We start from the raw sequence: 16924 nt of genomic DNA on the forward strand, positions 1-16924 counted from the left end.
CCGAGTTAAAATGGGATCTGATAAATCCGTTTTTAATTTGCATATTTGTTAAATTTCATTTATAATTTGCATTTTTTTATTAATCTGAGAACTTGCCATTTTATGTAGTCCTCCAATTCACGGGGCCACCAGCCCACCACTGGTACTTGATATCCACGAGCTGAGTGTTCAACAAAACCAAGTCAAGCTTTGCCGCCGCAATTCCTGCACACACCGCTAAAGATCCATATCCCATCCGGGTCTAATCGAAGCACATCATCTTCTTCACTGACAATCAATCAATGGCTTCAGCTGCTATTGCTTCAAGTTCTTCATCTTTTATCAACCAGGTTCATTCTTTCCCAGTAAAAATTCCATCTTTCTGCCTTCTCTTTTTATTTTTCTCAAGTTTTATATGATTTTTATGTTCTTTTAGCGGAGAAATGATGTGGGTTTGTCTTCTTTCTCGCCAAACACTTCATTTTACCTTTCAAATGCCAAGAAAAAGATGGTTTCCAAGAATATTGTGTCTGTTATGGCCCCACAGTCTCAAAGAACTCCTTCCACCACTGGCTCAGTTGGGTATTTTCTTGTTTTTGATTCGATTGTGTATATGCGTGTGTGAGAGATATGGGTTGGATTGATTTTGGGGTTTTGATGTGTTTTTAGGTTAAGACTGGAATGACTATGACAGAGAAGATACTAGCTAGGGCTTCTGAGAAACCCCAGTTGAGCCCCGGTGAAAATGTTTGGGTTAATGTCGATATCTTGATGACCCATGACGTTTGTGGCCCTGGTTCTATTGGGATTTTCAAAAAAGAGTTTGGGCAAAATGCTAAGGTAATGGTTAGAGAAGTATATTAATTGTTTTATTATAACTATTCTGCACCTGTATTTGGTGGCCAAACACTACAAGACTAACTTTGGATAGTAAGGGAAGAACCCCGAATGAATGCAAACTGATGCCGGTTATATCAGGAACATAGTAGTAATATAATTATGCATTTATGCTGGGTGAATTTAGATGAATTTTTATAGGGAGGCTTATGTGTTCACTCACCCGATAGGTTTGGTCACAGACCTGTGAATTTGAAAACATTGGTGTTCTTTGATTCTAAATTAAGCTGTTTGTAGTCAGCATCACAGCATATTGTAACTATATTTTGGATGGAAGTTGATGGCGCAGAAAATGAAAGAAAGCTTTTATGGTTTACATATAAAAGTGGTGCTGGATTCTGCTTTTACATGAATGTGTGTTATATACTACATATATAAAAGGTTGTTGCATTTTTTTGGATTAAGTATTTAGTCAATGACAACACAGGGAGACTGGATAACCTGCATACTTGTAAATGTTAAGGACATGTAGTTTTATCTTAATTAAGCTATTTAAGTGAACTTTTTTGGTTGGCTTGAGAGAGTAATATGTTTAGCTATGCCTAGGAGATATGTATAATGTATAGCTCATTTCTGAATTGATAAACTTTTCTCGTTGTCACAAAAAATGTGATACATATACTTCTAGTGATGTCGATCGTCGAGCAGAGATCTATAACACATTTAAAATAATCAGATGATTTCAGTTCATTCGAATTTAGGGCTTGAGTGTTTATAATAAATTTATGGACTTTCTGTTACAATATTATGATGCAAATTGCAAAATGACAGTGTTTGATTAAGTAGGACCAATACATAGTTTATATATAAATGGTGAACTCCATCTTAAACTAATATGCAGCTGTTTCTGTCTTTCAACACTCTAGGTCTGGGACCGTGAGAAGCTTGTCATTATACCTGATCACTACATATTTACAAAAGATGAGCGAGCAAATCGAAATGTTGATATTCTAAGAGATTTTTGCAATGAGCAAAATATCAAGTACTTCTATGATATTAATGATCTTGGCAATTTCAAGGCAGGCACTTTTTTTCCCCATCATGATCTTACCCCACACGTATTTTGCTAGATCTTTACCGATAGTAGCTAATGCTATCTGCGTACTGTTATTAAATTCAATTTACGGAATTACAGGCCAACCCAGATTATAAGGGTGTATGCCATGTTGCTCTTGCTCAGGAAGGTCACTGCAGACCTGGGGAGGTGGGTGCTTTGAACTGTTAATCCTCTCTTGTATATATTTGAAGAAATTATTGAAATCTTTTGGCATCTAAAGTTGGACAGTTGTTTTAATTTTATACACATGCAGGTCCTGTTAGGAACAGATTCTCACACATGTACAGCTGGTGCATTCGGTCAGTTTGCGACAGGTATAGGTAACACGGATGCTGGTTTTGTACTGGGCACAGGAAAGCTTTTGCTTAAGGTTGTCAAACTAAACCTTTTCTTTTCCAAATTCATACGTCTTTACATTTTCTTTTACCGCACAATTAATTTTAAATTGGATAATCATGCATTCTAGTTGTCTGGTATGCCCTATCCTGTCTTTCTATGGGGATGTTTGGATGGTCGGTGGGTATCGGGAATGGGGGAATGGCAATGGGAATGATTTAATATCCCAAAGGGTGCAAAAGGAATGATTTACCCACTGACAGGGAATGTTCCAAGCTACCAAATTGCTAATGCCAATACTACCACATGGTATTGAGGTTTGGCCTCCCGCTTAACCATGAACCAAACTCCCCCTATGAGTTTGCACCAACACTTTATATTTTGTATCTGTCTATCTGCTTGCTTCAGTAAATTAACTTCATTTAACCTTTAAAATCTAAAGAAGGCTTTTAAAAGAGATAGTTCTAGTTCTAGAATTCAAAATCAAAAGGTCTTGGTCCTTGATCGATGCCACTGATCTCTGGGATATCTGAAAATATTCACTCTCATGGCTTCCATCATAAACAATAAATGAAATTGGTGCTAGATGAAGTATTCGTGAAATATACATCCCTGTTGAACATTATACCTGAATGGTTTCTTTCCCAGCCACATATCTCAAATGGCTGCATAGAGGGGAAATCTTTTGTTTGAATTTTGGAGGACTGGCATGCTAAACCTAAGTAAAGACTGACATCCTACTTTTTCCAGATGATTTAGGTTCAACTTTCAAGGAAAATCTCCAGAACTGCACAAAATATTAATATAAGACATTTTTTATATCCTTACATCACTCGGTACTTTGTTGTAAACTTGTTTACCTCTTTAAACCATTTACTTACAATTTTCATGTATACTGAAATGGCAGGTGCCTCCGACTTTGAGATTTGTTATGGATGGTGAAATGCCGGACTACTTGCTCGCCAAGGATTTGATTTTACAAGTATGTTTCTCTATGTGCTTTGGCATATAGCTTCCTTGCAATGGGTTCTCATTTGTAAATGATATATAGATTTGACTTATTTTATCTTTAATGCATTCTGAAGTCTTTTATGTCTAATGGTGTGGTTACTTGCTTCAGTCTGTGGCTTCTTGGTTGATTGGTGAGATACTTGTAAATGTTCATTGTAGATTATTGGTGAAATTTCAGTCTCTGGTGCAACATACAAGTCGATGGAGTTTGTTGGGTCTACTGTAGAAAGCTTAAGTGTAAGTTTTGAAATATTGCCCTTGTGGTATGAGAATCTATGTTATGTAGTTATGTTAAAGAAGTATATATAAATCTATGTCGGGCTCTTTATTCAATTTTTGTATCTCTTAAGATGGAGGAGAGGATGACTTTGTGCAACATGGTTGTTGAAGCTGGTGGGAAAAATGGTGTTATCCCAGCTGATGCTACTACATATAAGTACCTTGAGGTTAGTGCGACAAGTGATCATACCTGTATGAATGGACTCTCTATTACTATTCTCTACTATTTATGATATTTACACCAGTAAAATATGGACTGTACAATATTTAGGGTTTGCACGTCTTGGGACTACTCTGTATGACTTAAATTGTTTTTGCTGTTTATTGACTTGGACAGGACAAAACATCTCTGCCCTATGAAGCACTTTACAGTGATGAGAAAGCAAGGTACTAGTTAAGTCCTTTAAAAGGAGACCTTATCTGTCTTATCTTTTCAATGTTCCCTAATTCAATATGAGCACAGTTACTTGGATCGAAGTACCAGATTTGTACACAGCTGGATAAATTATTTTCAGATAATATATACTGGATTTCTGGTAATATGGAGATTTAGAAATGGAAACTTTCCTAATACACTAGTTTCTTGTGGTCTTCTTTTTGCTGTTATCATGATTCATGATGATTTATTAATGTTATATATCACTAACATTGTTATTACTATTATTGTTTTTGTCATCGTTTTAGGTGTAACTATATTGCTGCTGTCATTTGTTATTCTTATTCTAAATGGATTCTAATGTTGCAATAGTTGTTTGTTTTAATTCATTTGCTTCCTTCATATACCATTCATTAATTTACCCTGACACACTAGGTAAATTGGTAGCATGTTTTGTTCAGTTTATTGATAATCTTCACCTAGTGTTGCTGGATAAATTCGAGTAATCCTAATGCGTGGTTATGAATTATTTTATGCTCTACTAATTTCTCTTTTGTATTTAGGGCTAGTGAATATTAAAAAATAGAATGATATGATTAATGAATTATAAGCAAGTTATTAATCTCAGTACAAAGGAATACAGAGAACAAAATACTTATATATAAATCTCAAGCATGTTTATATGTTCAAAGATGCCAATATGGTTGAAATTTGAGATGTTCTGCTTAATGTAATAAACTATTCTTATTTTGTGGGAATGCATGGGGCACTGTTTAATGAATATATTACAATTTCAAACGTAACTATTCTAGACTTCGATGTGTAAATAAGTGTCTGTTACTATTAAGGACCATAAAGATAGACTTCTATTGGATGTCAGGGACTCTACTTGGTTGGTATTAACGCCTAATGGGGATTCTTGTAAACTACTGACACACAATTTTTGTGGAAGCACACATTACTGCTGCTCTTTATGATGTCACCACTATTATCTTCATTTGTGTTGTTTTTTCCCATATTTTGCGTGACGGTGATACTATACTTATAAAATTATCTATCTTCTAGATTTCTTTCAGAGTACAGATTTGATATCTCAAAGCTGGAGCCCCTGGTCGCAAAGGTGAGTCTGGTTGTTCTAAGATATTAGTTTTTTGGTTCTTGCAATAATGTAAGGAAAGAATAAAAAATGCACTCTAAGGAAGAGCCTTTGAGAGGAAAAGTTCTCTTTGTCTCCTCCAGTCCTCCCCAATCAAGCTTCCTGAGTAATTATATATGATGGAGAATGAGAGTTCTTATGTTTGTATCAGTGTTTGCACAGTAATCTCCTGAGAGTGATCTTCAGTTTGAGAAAAAGATTGTTTGCCTCATAATATTTCATTTATGTTTTTGTTTCAATGGCTGTTTAACCATTGTTGATATCGTTTTCAGCCTCATTCACCTGATAATCGTGCACTAGCAAGAGAATGCAAAGATGTCAAAATCGACAGAGTGTATATTGGATCTTGTACTGGTGGAAAAACTGAGGATTTTCTAGCTGCAGCTAAAGTTTTTCTAGCTTCAGTAAGACATGAGTTATCTTTACTGTTAAGCTTATCTAATGTAAACTGTACTTTTGACTTTGGTTTTCAACCAAGTCACCACAATTTTTATATCTGCTGTCTTGTTGCTGGGATGAATACATTTCCGAGGTCATTCTGTGTAACTGATAAAGTGGAACCTTTCAGCAGACATGACCGGCATTCATGTTTAGATATGCATACCAAGATAAACTATATGTTACTAGATTCTTATATTCGATTTTCTTATATTCTATACTGATAGAATTTATTATCATGCATATTAAGTAGCCCAAACTTTTACTGTGTGTCCAAGATCTTATTAAATCATTACTCGTTCTTTAAAATAATATCTGCACTTATATCTGCTTGTTTCAATAAAATAGATTTTAAAGCCTCTTGGTAAGCAGTTTGCTATGTTGTAGGTATTGGTCTTAAATTCTATTTGTATAACCTATCTTGGCTCGTACTTAAAAGATTACTGTCCAGGATATAAATTTATATTTTGTAATCATTTGTTTGTATTTATGTATTTCTTCACACACAGAGCTTGGGATAAGCATATTAAAATACGTATGTTATTATGTAGGCATGAATGTGATGTCTCAAGTTTAATGAACTTAATTCACGTGCAGGGTAAAAAGGTGAAAGTTCCCACCTTCCTGGTCCCTGCAACCCAAAAGGTTTGTTTCATATTTTTATATCCTAATTTATGGTGCATTTTATATATATTAGGATTAAAGTGGTTACTATAATCATATGTAGGTCTGGATGGACGTGTATAGCCTTCCAGTGCCAGGGTCTGGTGGGAAGACTTGTTCGCAGATATTTGAAGAAGCGGGCTGTGATACACCTGCAAGTCCTAGCTGTGGTGCTTGTTTGGGTGGTCCAAAAGACACTTATGCCCGCATGAATGAAGCACAGGCAAGTGGAACCTTTCTTCAGATTAGACAAGAAATAAACACTTCATCAAGCTTGGTTATCTTAATTTTTGTGTTTGCACAAGGGTCCTTACATTTAATGATGTTCATGCTAATGGTGTTCTTAACCTTTTGTGCTGACAAAGGGCGAATAGTTTCCCTTATCATTTTTTCAACTGTAGTGCCTAGTCCACTAGAGATATAGAATTTAAGATCAACATCTGTGGCCCTTAGTTTATAATATTAAAGTAAATTAAAACAGACTTCTAAATTGAATAATAAAACTAGACACTTAGTTACTTAGTTACTTATATTAAACTTGTGATTTGATGACAAAAGCCTATATTAACTAATACCCAGGGCCCCGCTTGTAATGATTCTTTCTTGCCATCTATAAGTCATGATATACATTATCAATTATACTATCCAAACAGATGGTAAATATTATAAGAAAATAACTTATAAGTAAAAAATTACTTGCACTTGTACGTATTAAGTACAAGCGAAGAGTGACTTTTTTTAAGGTAAGCCAAACATTTAGAGTTTTTCATTTCCTTGCAAGGCTTCTATGATTTAATTTGTTCCTTGGAATGTGGTATGCAGTAAACATATCTATGTATATATACACCCATGTAATATTATGGATGTTTTCGTCCTAATATTACATACACTTTTCCATTTAGAACATATATTGTAAATATATAGTGAACATTTCTATACCGCAATGAATCATGTAATACTAAAAAGTGCATGTGCTTGTGTAATGAAGTTGTCTATACAACTGTCTTCAAGATTATAATGTGCCTATTCATCCTTTCAAAATTATTGGTTGGCAGTAGCTAATTATCTTCGGTGCCAATTTACAATTACGATAGTGACTGATATTAGTAGACTTGGGTTGTTGCAGGTCTGTGTCTCCACAACCAATAGAAACTTCCCTGGTCGCATGGGTCACAAGGAAGGCCAAATTTATCTTGCCTCTCCATATACTGCGGCAGCATCAGCTTTGACTGGCTATGTAACTGACCCAAGAGAGTTCTTGCAGTAGGTGGCTGAGATTGTACCCGCAAAGGTGACTTTGGTACTTGTGTTAAACTTGTTCATTGGAGCTGAGATAGCAGGTTCAGGATCTGACTCATTACCTTCTAAAGTCAAGATTTTGAGTATAGTAGTTTACTGTTGTCGTTTTTGTATGCTATGAGTTAATAGTACACCGGGCATTGTAATGTCAGCTAAATATCTAACTTAAAACATGGATATGATAATACAATATACCCATATAAAGCTTCTGTATTCCTTTCTGACGATGAAGAGCAAGGAGCTGGTGTTTGCATTTGCAGTTCACAAATAAATAATTTCCGCATGATCAAATTTACTGATTTTCTATATATCATAAATATATATAGATAAACCAAGGTATAACTACGATGTCCTCAAATTTGATTGGAAGAATGATAGATGAAATATATCAACTTTGCACTACAATACTATGACACTTTCTGCGGTAATCGACTCTTCATGTTGTACATTTCTGATGGATACAGACCATGTATAACATTGGCGTGTGTCGCCTCAAACAAAAGAGAAAATAGCTTTAATCTGATGGTTTAGACTTGGAAATCAGCAGGATGTAGTTTTCTGTTTCTTGCCATGTTGCTAGCTCAACTATGGAGGGCACACTCACCTGAGGGGCCCTAACACAAATAGCACAAATTTTTCACCTCAAAGCTTGAGTGGAGTGGGTCATTTCTTGATTGTATATGGGAAACACCACTCAATAACCATATTGAGTGGCAGGGAAAGTGATGAAGTATTGATTGCTGTAACATAATGATTCAATATGTTTTAATTATTGTCACAGGGAATTATTATCAAAGATAAGATAAGATGGCAACTTTTACAGTGGAATTATTGAAGATGTGTGGCATGCATTCTTGTCTACTCATTTTCAATCCGGAGGATCCGGGGAAACAATTATGGAATGCAACAAAATAAATTTACTCTCTCTAGGCACCCTTTGAAAACATTCCAGATTCGGTATCATGCGTTGTTAGGAGCCTGTTCATCAAGGTTTCAAGTCAGCTTTGCGAAAAATATTTGTTTATAGAATAATTCTGAAATCGACTTAAGATGAGAAATAAGTCGAGAACTGACTTAATGTCATAATTTAGTTTAAGGCTAGTTTAAGATACTCTTTACTGAAATTTTTTTAATAACTTATACTCTCTCCGTCCCCCAAATTTGTTTACATTGGGGGGCGTGGGCTCGACACGCATTCTAATGCTCTCGTAAAACATAGTTCGATAAATTATTTTAATTTTTTTTCTTTTGACTAAAAATTTAATGTTTAAACTTTTATAAAAAAAAAGAAAATTTTTAAAAATAAGTTATCGAACTATGTTTCGTGTCGATCAGTGTGAAAAACGATAAAAAAATGAGAGGGACAGACGGAGTAAGTCATTATAAGCCAAAATTATTTTTGATCAAAGAAAATTTATGAAAACATTACTCTGATTTTTTTTGTAACTTTCAAGTTAAATGCAAACACTGTATAACGGGACTAAGGGAGGAGCATCAAATGAAATGTACCAAGTTGCTGGACACTTCCGAATGAATGCACGACAAAACTTGATTTACTAACTTCTAAAATATAAAAGGGAACACAATTCGAGTTTCAAAAAAATGAAAAAAAATCAATCAAAAAAATTACAAAGGAAACAATAATGTAATGACTGGAAGATGGTAAGCTTCTTTCCAACATCAAGTGTCAAAGAAAGCAAAACTTGCACACAGAAGTTGAAGACTGAAAGCATTCTTATATATACATTATAATCAACTGGTAAATTAGCAAACTACTCAGCTGTAAATAAACCTGTGTAGGATCGCTAAAGGTGTAGTAGTATGTTGGCTAAAACAACGAACTGCCTGCGGGCACTTTAAATAAAATAAAATGAAAAAGAAATACAAACTTGACCAACTTTTAAGAACTATATTTTCCTGTGAGTTTTTTCTTCAGCTTGTTGGAGTGGCTTCAGTGATGCTGAGGCGGCTTCGTTTTCTGCGTGTCAGGTCTTTCTTGGAGCCTGGGGGCTGCAATAGAAATTTGGATTTTAAAGATCATGGAAATAGTTAACATTTGCGATGCTGGTGCTTGAGAACTATTTTGAGCTTTTACAGTACATACCTAGGCTGCCTGCTTCGGATGTCTTCATGATCCTAAGCCTTTTTGCAGTATTCAGAAACATTCTGGGCAATAATTCAAAAAACAAGGAATCAGAGGCATTTAATGTGTCCCTTTTAACTACCTTTGCCACGACTTGTAGCAAATTAACTACTCATTCTTCATGTTAATTATCCGTGTGTGTGTGTGTGTGGTAATGACTAATAAGTTATATATGTATACCCCCATGGAACATCTCCAACAAGCATCCAGTCTCCTTCTTTATCTTCATAGGTGAGCACAAACTCAGAGGATCCATCTAAAAGCTTTGATGGTTGCACAGTTTGTTTTTTCATTCCAGCAAGGCCTAATTACACAGGTTCGAATATTCAATAAACAGAAGGTATACAGTTGAGTTTAGAAACACATTCTGGAAAAAACAATATCTACAGACCAATCCTCAATTCCTCATGCAGCAAATGACCAAATAACGTGTTATTTGATGCTATTCAGCATCTCAATCCAAAAGCTAGCTAGCTTATAGGGTTAAGGACTTACCAATAGAATTCATGGTCGTGGAGGACTTAAAGAACATCTCCTCAATTGTTCGAGCTAAAGTTTCATAACAAGCATGGACACTCAGGTCTATTTTCCGTCCTATTTGTAATCCGTCCATATTCACCTTCACAAATTTAACGAGTCCTCTTTCTTTAGTAGTAGTATCATTGTTGTCTCTTCCATGGTTGATTTTCTTCGAAGAATCTTTACTTGTATCATTCACATCCATTTCCTTTTCTTCTTGATCACCATTTGTGGACTTTGTTTGGTTAATTATGTTGTTCATCCTGTAACTCCTTATGGGTGGCCATCCTACAACCTGACTGTGTCCGGAAACCAAAAATTACATGAAAGAATTAATTAAACTAATCAGGCAAGAGTGCGAATGGCATATTGAGAGCCTGAATATTACAAATACCTGAAATTCAATATTATGCCCTTGAAGATATGGTATTAACTAATAATTGGACATATACGTCTATTTTATATTTATTGAAGTTTTCTTCGTCTTAAATCACAACTATTTGATACAAACAAGTGGCTTTTTAGTTAGCTTGCAATTAAATTGCTGCTAAAATTTAGCCACCACCACATAGACCCACAAAAATATTGCTGTTAACTAAAGTATAGCCAAAACCCCATACTCGAAACCAGCCACTACCTTTGCTCCCAATATACGAGTCATACTTTATTGGTAAACACACACCGACACATACATGAATGTACATACATTGCATTTTTTTAAATGGTTTCTTGTCAGTTTACAAGGGATGGGAGGTGAAGATCCGAAACCACGACATAGTAGTTTTTAACAGTACATTTGTACACGGGGAGGGGAGAGAAGATTTGAAACCACGAGTCCACGACATAGCTTTTTAGTGTGCAATTGTAAAAGGGGATGAGAGTGAAAATTCGAAACCACGACCCACAACCGATGGTTGTGAAGGGGGTGAGGGTCCTGGGGTATGAGCTTGACCACCAGGCAGTCCCTGGTGGGTGGGCACAATTACACAAGTATACATATATGCTCTTGAAGATCTAGGATTCTAGATGGCATGCACAATCTTGGTCATAATCTTTTCGAATCAATTTTCAATCATAACAACTACATACAAAGATCTGCAGAACACATGGCTGAAAAATTCTCAAGCCTCTGATTCACACAATCATCTGTAGCTTTGTAATGGCAAACTGACATAAAAGTATATCAGCCAAGTCTTCTATAACCAAACCATAACATTGTCTATGTTAGGAAAAAGAGCCAAAACCACTTTTCAACAAGGAAGCAAGACAGAACATAAACTCCAAATGGATAACAATAGTAGTTCAATCAGTAGTAAAACATTTCTCGTAACAACAAATGCCTATTTGCAAAAAAGTACAAGAACCTACATATCAAAAGCAACCTCAAGTTGTAATAACTGCAAGAAATCTAACAAGACTGTCAAAACATTAACAAATCATAAAAAAACCCAACTTGAAGAACCTAACAAGACCATCAAATAATCCAATTTACACACAAAAACCAACTACAAATACCACAAAGAACATGAAAAAACATATAAAAAAAGCAACTTTTCCAACATAAACATGCATTAAACAAACATGCAAACATATACCTGACAGCAGGAGGAGAAGCAGAGAAGTCACCCTGAGAAGCAACAGAATCTTTAGCAGTCTTTATCTTCTTAACATGCTCACCACCCCACTGAGTATCATTATTATTTTTACTACAAGAGCCAGTATGGAGACTCAAGCCAAGGCCCAGTTCAAGTTCACCTTCATTTTGGTAAGCAGAAGACATTTTGCTCTCTTTGTTTAACACATAGGCTAGGGTAACTCTTAAATTTGTTGCAAAGAATGGAGATAAGGAAATATATATGTGTGAAGTTGGTACTATGAGGAGTAGTTTTTTGTTTGACAAACTAAAAGAAGGTTTTGATAAATTATGGGAGAGAAATGTAATGGGGGTGTTTTTGGGTAGTGAAAAAAGGGACAAAAGTAAAGTGAAAAGTGGAATGGGGGATGGTGGAGAAGAGAGTGATGGTAGGTGGGACCAGTGTGTCTGTTTTAGTGCTCCAAAATCTCCTTATCCCACCATGTCTCAAGCTTCAACTTGGTGCTGCTGCTGGTGGTCTATTAAATCATAATCCTCCCTCCGTCCCACCAGATTCTTTACGGTTTCCTTATTTGGCCGTCCCATCCATTTCTTTACATTACAAAACTTTCTTAAAATAGTTAATGGGTCCCACTACTTTCCCACTTTTTCTTCCTTTTCACACTACTTTTACTCCACTATCTCTCTTTTATATGTTAAAAATCAGTGGGTCCCACCACTTCACCCACTTTTCTTTCTCTTTTCTACTACTTTATACATATTTCTTAACCTCCGTGCCCAAACCCAATGTAAAGAATTGGGTGGGACGGAGGGAGTACTTCACAGGGGAGTAGTGCAAAGAGTCAGCAAAATCAAATTAAAATTGAAAAACTAAATGGACTGGTGTGAATTTGATTCGAATTTATTTTCTGGAAATTCGGTTTATAAATCTATGCAGTTCGGATAAATAGCTCGGTCTCACTCTTGAAAAATATTTTTGTCCGACATGTTCGGTCCGTAAAACAAATTAAATTCCAATTTGTACTCTATTCGGACCGGGTCAGGTTTTGAAAATATTGTCACCCCCACTCGCAACTCGCAATGTGGATAACTGCATCGGTTAAGAATTACTCCCTCCGTCCCTTTTTACTTGTCCCTTTTGAAAAAATAACGCATCTTAAAAAAATGTTAGTTGGATATCTTGTTTTCATACACATCTCTAATAAATGTAATGAATTAGATAGAGTTGTGTATATTATATGCTAGTCAAACATTGGAAGTTGTTACTTTTTGGAAAAGCATACAAAAAGTTGTTTTGAAAAGAGAAGTGGACAAGTAATTTGGGACAAATTTTTTTTTTCAAAGTGGACATGTAAAAGGGGACGGAGGGAGTATTATTTTATGCTTAATAAGATAATTATAATTTAAAATTTTATGCTTAGTAAAAGTTAAAAATTAAATATGCAATTCATTATTTTTGAATAATTATTAATTTTAACAATCTTCTTGACCAATTTATTTATGACTTTCAAAATCAATATTTTGAAAATATGCCTCTATATATTTGTTTATATATAACTATACTCGTTTCTTCTCCCTTACAAGATAAACTGTATGGTCTAAAATATCCAAATTTTCTAATTTTAATAAGGATATAAATAATTTGGTCTCATGATTGGCTCTTCACAAAATTAAATATACATTATACTCTTCTCACATGCCTGACAAGCGAGTACTTCACTTTCTTTATACATATTATTCGTAATTCATATACTTTATGCATATTATTATAGGTAATTATCATGATTTTCATTGTGGTGCATCTCGCAATGCAGTATTAATTCAATGGTTTTCTGAAATGAACCTTATGGTGCAAGTTTACTTTAGCAAAATGACAAATGCTGAAGAATAAATATTTAGCGAATTACTTCAAAAAAAATTAAAAAAATTAGCGACTTAATTTGTAGGAGTACATGGCAATGAAGAAAGAAACACCGGACAAAAAAGTTGAAAGCTCAAGACGACCAAAAACTGATGCACTTTATACCATTATACTATCAGTGCCTAGACATTCAAATCTTTATCAACTGTAAAACATGCAATATGTTTGCACTTTGGCCACCAGGGCATAAATACATATTCCTTCTTTTCTAGCATTTCTTTTAGATATGTACTCTATAAGTTATAATGTTAAACTTTATATATATGAATACATATTGAGAAAGTAAAATAAATATATGTAAGCCCTATATTAAATTATCTTAAATGAAATAAAATTTATATATTATTAACATAATATTAAAACAAATAAATATAATATATAATATATAATGTGAAAGTCATAGAAGTTCTGTCATCTGAGTAAAAAATCATATAAAAAGTTGTATATAACAAATTTTAAAAATTCTCTTTTCTTTCTTATAACATATTCAACGATATAACAAAATGTTTGTGTTATTACAAGTATCTCGATGTTCTTATAAAGTATAGTTTATAATATTTTTTTAAAAAATTTTTTTAATAAAAATTTAAGTATCAAACTTTTATTCACATAAAAATAATTAAAAAATATATTATTAAACTATATTTTAGAAGAGTTTTAAAAAACGTGCTAAAAAGTAACATGTAGCGTTGGCAGTGGCGGAACCGGGAATAATATTTAGGGGGCTCAAATTTGGAAGCAAGTGAGATTGTGAAGGACCTATAGAAATTTGAATTGAACATTGATACCACATTCATTAAAGAGAGACGACCATCTCTCTAGATTGCATGTATTTATTGGTTAAAAGGCCTAAAAGAGAACGTTGTCCGAGTGCATTAACATGAATACAGCAATAAGAAACGGCGTCGGAAAAAAATTAACGTATAGCGACTTTTTTACACCACTGTAGACATCTGAAAAAGCGTAAATAACCAATTCTAAGTGACATGACCGCCAGAAAAGAGAACGCATATGAGCATATTGTTGCGGGTTCGCGGCTGAAATTTATCGTACTGAGAAGTTGAGTTAGAGTAGTGTTGTTTCTCGACGGTGAAGTAAGACCAAGTTCATGATGAGAGTGTGTGCGTATGACTTATGAGTGTATCTGTTTGAATGTATTTGTTAATCACACTCTTTTTAGACTAAGAGCAAGTTCAAAGCAAAGAGATAAAGAGAGTATGTATAACTATTATAATAATATATAGGATATAACAAGGAGAGATATGTTTTATAAATAAGGTTTCAAGAGGTTGTTCTAGACTCCCAGTGATAGAACGCATCACTGGGATATTTTTGGATTAACAATTTTCATCAAATACCTTAAATTTTGACTTAAGACATATTATAAGACATCTTTTGAACTCAATCTAAGTGCCTTAAATTATATTGACATGAGTAATTCAGCGGAGGTTGGAAAAAAAATTTACACTGTTTTTTCGAGATTAGGGGACTCTAACACCCCTCTAGTCTTTTCTGATTCCGCCACCGAGCGTTGGGTATACCATCGGGGCGGAGGGAGTATAAAAGTAGGCGTATACATGTACATGTATATATATTCTCCGACAATAACCATGTGTTTAATAAAAAAAGAAGTTGATGCTAAGTTTAAAAACAAGGATTAAGCTTTATAGGCAGAATCAAATAATGACAAAAGATCTTCATCTGAGGGTTACAATAGCAAGAAATCACGCGTGCAATACTTTAACCAACAGTAGACCAGATTATTTCTTTTTCTAAATTTATTTATTATTTTCTCGTCTCGCCTTTTGCTTTTTAAATTTAACAAATAGATCTACACTCAAACACCGAATCGTGCAGTGTATGGCGAATGTTTAGCATTTTATAACTGGCATGGTTTCCTTGCTTGTTTTCTGTCACCGTTTTGAGTGACTAGCAACTACTCTATATGCTAATTCAGTGTTTTTTAAATCAAAATGTCTCCGAGAAAAATGTTTGACAGCTCTCCAAAAATATTTATTTGTTTAGATCATTTAATAAAAAGTGGAATCAGAAATATTTGGTGGAAACAACACGATTAGTTAGAATATTTAATCGGACCATTGATCAGTATTAATTAGTATTATTTATAACATTAATATTAATATAAATATAATGATTATTTTTTTATTTTATTTTCTAAAATTTTAATATTCAACCGATATTTGACAGATTAATTATCTATATAGCCAATTTTTAACTTATATCTTACAAATCATATTGAAATGCATCCGATTAATGATTTGGCCCTCGGACAACTCTCGAAACATTTTTATTGACTTCAGCGGTAGTAATCGGTTAAGTTTGAAAGTTTATCAGGTGAAATTTAAATTCAGTTTTTCTGATGTGCGCACATGCTAAGGGTGAAATTTTATAAGTTTAAAAGATTTTAATTGATTTTTATATCTTAATAATGCTGGATATCCTGTAAATACAAACACATCAATAAAAATCTCTCAAACATATGAAATTCCGTGTTTGGTATCTGCTCATAACCACTCACTAGACAAACCCATTTAAATTTATTTATATTTTAGTATCAAAATGAAAAAGGTTAAAGTCATGCAGTGATAAAAGGAAAACATAAAGAAGAGGTATATTCTAGTGTCATTGCTCCTAGTCTTGAATCGATGAGTAATAAAAAAATGGGCGGTGTCTACTACTCCCTCCGTCCCTTTGAATTCTATACACTTTCTTTTTCGGGATGTCCCATTCAATTCTATACATTTCAAAACTTTCCCAAAATAGTAAGGTTTTATAATATAAAAATCTCACTCACCCACTAACTTCATTAACTTTTCCAAATTTTATCACTTAAATATTAGTGGCCCCACCACTTTACCTACTTTTTTTTCTCTTTCTTATTACTTTACATTACTTTATACAGTTTTTTTAGTCTCCGTGCCCAATACAAATGTATAGATCCCAGAGGGACGGAGGGAGTGATTACAAGACACACAGCACAAAAACTTGCTTTGGAAAGTAGGGACCTAAAGAGCTAGGCTAGCTGGCTTTGGTTGGTAGGCACATCATAAGCAACTTTTCTCCGCAATTTAATGCCTTGCAGTCTCAAGTAGATTTTTTTTTAATATTAGCAGAAAATATATTGACTATTTGATTGTATATTATGATGATGATGTTTTAGTTTTATGTATTACACTTCATGGCAGCTCTCGTGTGCAGCTCTCGTGTACTTATCATTTCTTGGACCACGTTACCG

The 16924-nt window shown here is 34.1% G+C and overlaps 2 protein-coding genes across 2 annotated transcripts; one reads left to right on the plus strand and one right to left on the minus strand.

Annotated features, from left to right (window-relative positions):
- Window positions 1-88: 88 nt before the first annotated feature.
- LOC108199508 (3-isopropylmalate dehydratase large subunit, chloroplastic) lies at window positions 89-7744 on the plus strand. The gene is made up of 15 exons (XM_017367341.2): window positions 89-329; window positions 416-556; window positions 649-819; window positions 1743-1895; window positions 2012-2080; window positions 2187-2303; window positions 3177-3251; window positions 3440-3517; window positions 3631-3726; window positions 3897-3946; window positions 5001-5055; window positions 5364-5495; window positions 6127-6174; window positions 6257-6415; window positions 7319-7744. The coding sequence occupies exons 1-15, from the start codon at window positions 282-284 to the stop codon at window positions 7457-7459; spliced, it is 1533 nt and encodes a 510-aa protein (XP_017222830.1). The 5' UTR covers window positions 89-281; the 3' UTR covers window positions 7460-7744.
- Window positions 7745-9137: 1393 nt separating this feature from the next.
- LOC108197503 (auxin-responsive protein IAA12) lies at window positions 9138-12106 on the minus strand. The gene is made up of 5 exons (XM_017365146.2): window positions 11749-12106; window positions 10130-10452; window positions 9815-9938; window positions 9596-9657; window positions 9138-9501 (listed from the first exon to the last, which is right to left on the minus strand). The coding sequence occupies exons 1-5, from the start codon at window positions 11931-11933 to the stop codon at window positions 9443-9445; spliced, it is 753 nt and encodes a 250-aa protein (XP_017220635.1). The 5' UTR covers window positions 11934-12106; the 3' UTR covers window positions 9138-9442.
- Window positions 12107-16924: the final 4818 nt, after the last annotated feature.

The sequence above is a fragment of the Daucus carota genome, chromosome 8 (genome assembly GCF_001625215.2).
Source record: "Daucus carota subsp. sativus chromosome 8, DH1 v3.0, whole genome shotgun sequence".
Lineage (NCBI taxonomy): Eukaryota > Viridiplantae > Streptophyta > Magnoliopsida > Apiales > Apiaceae > Daucus > Daucus carota.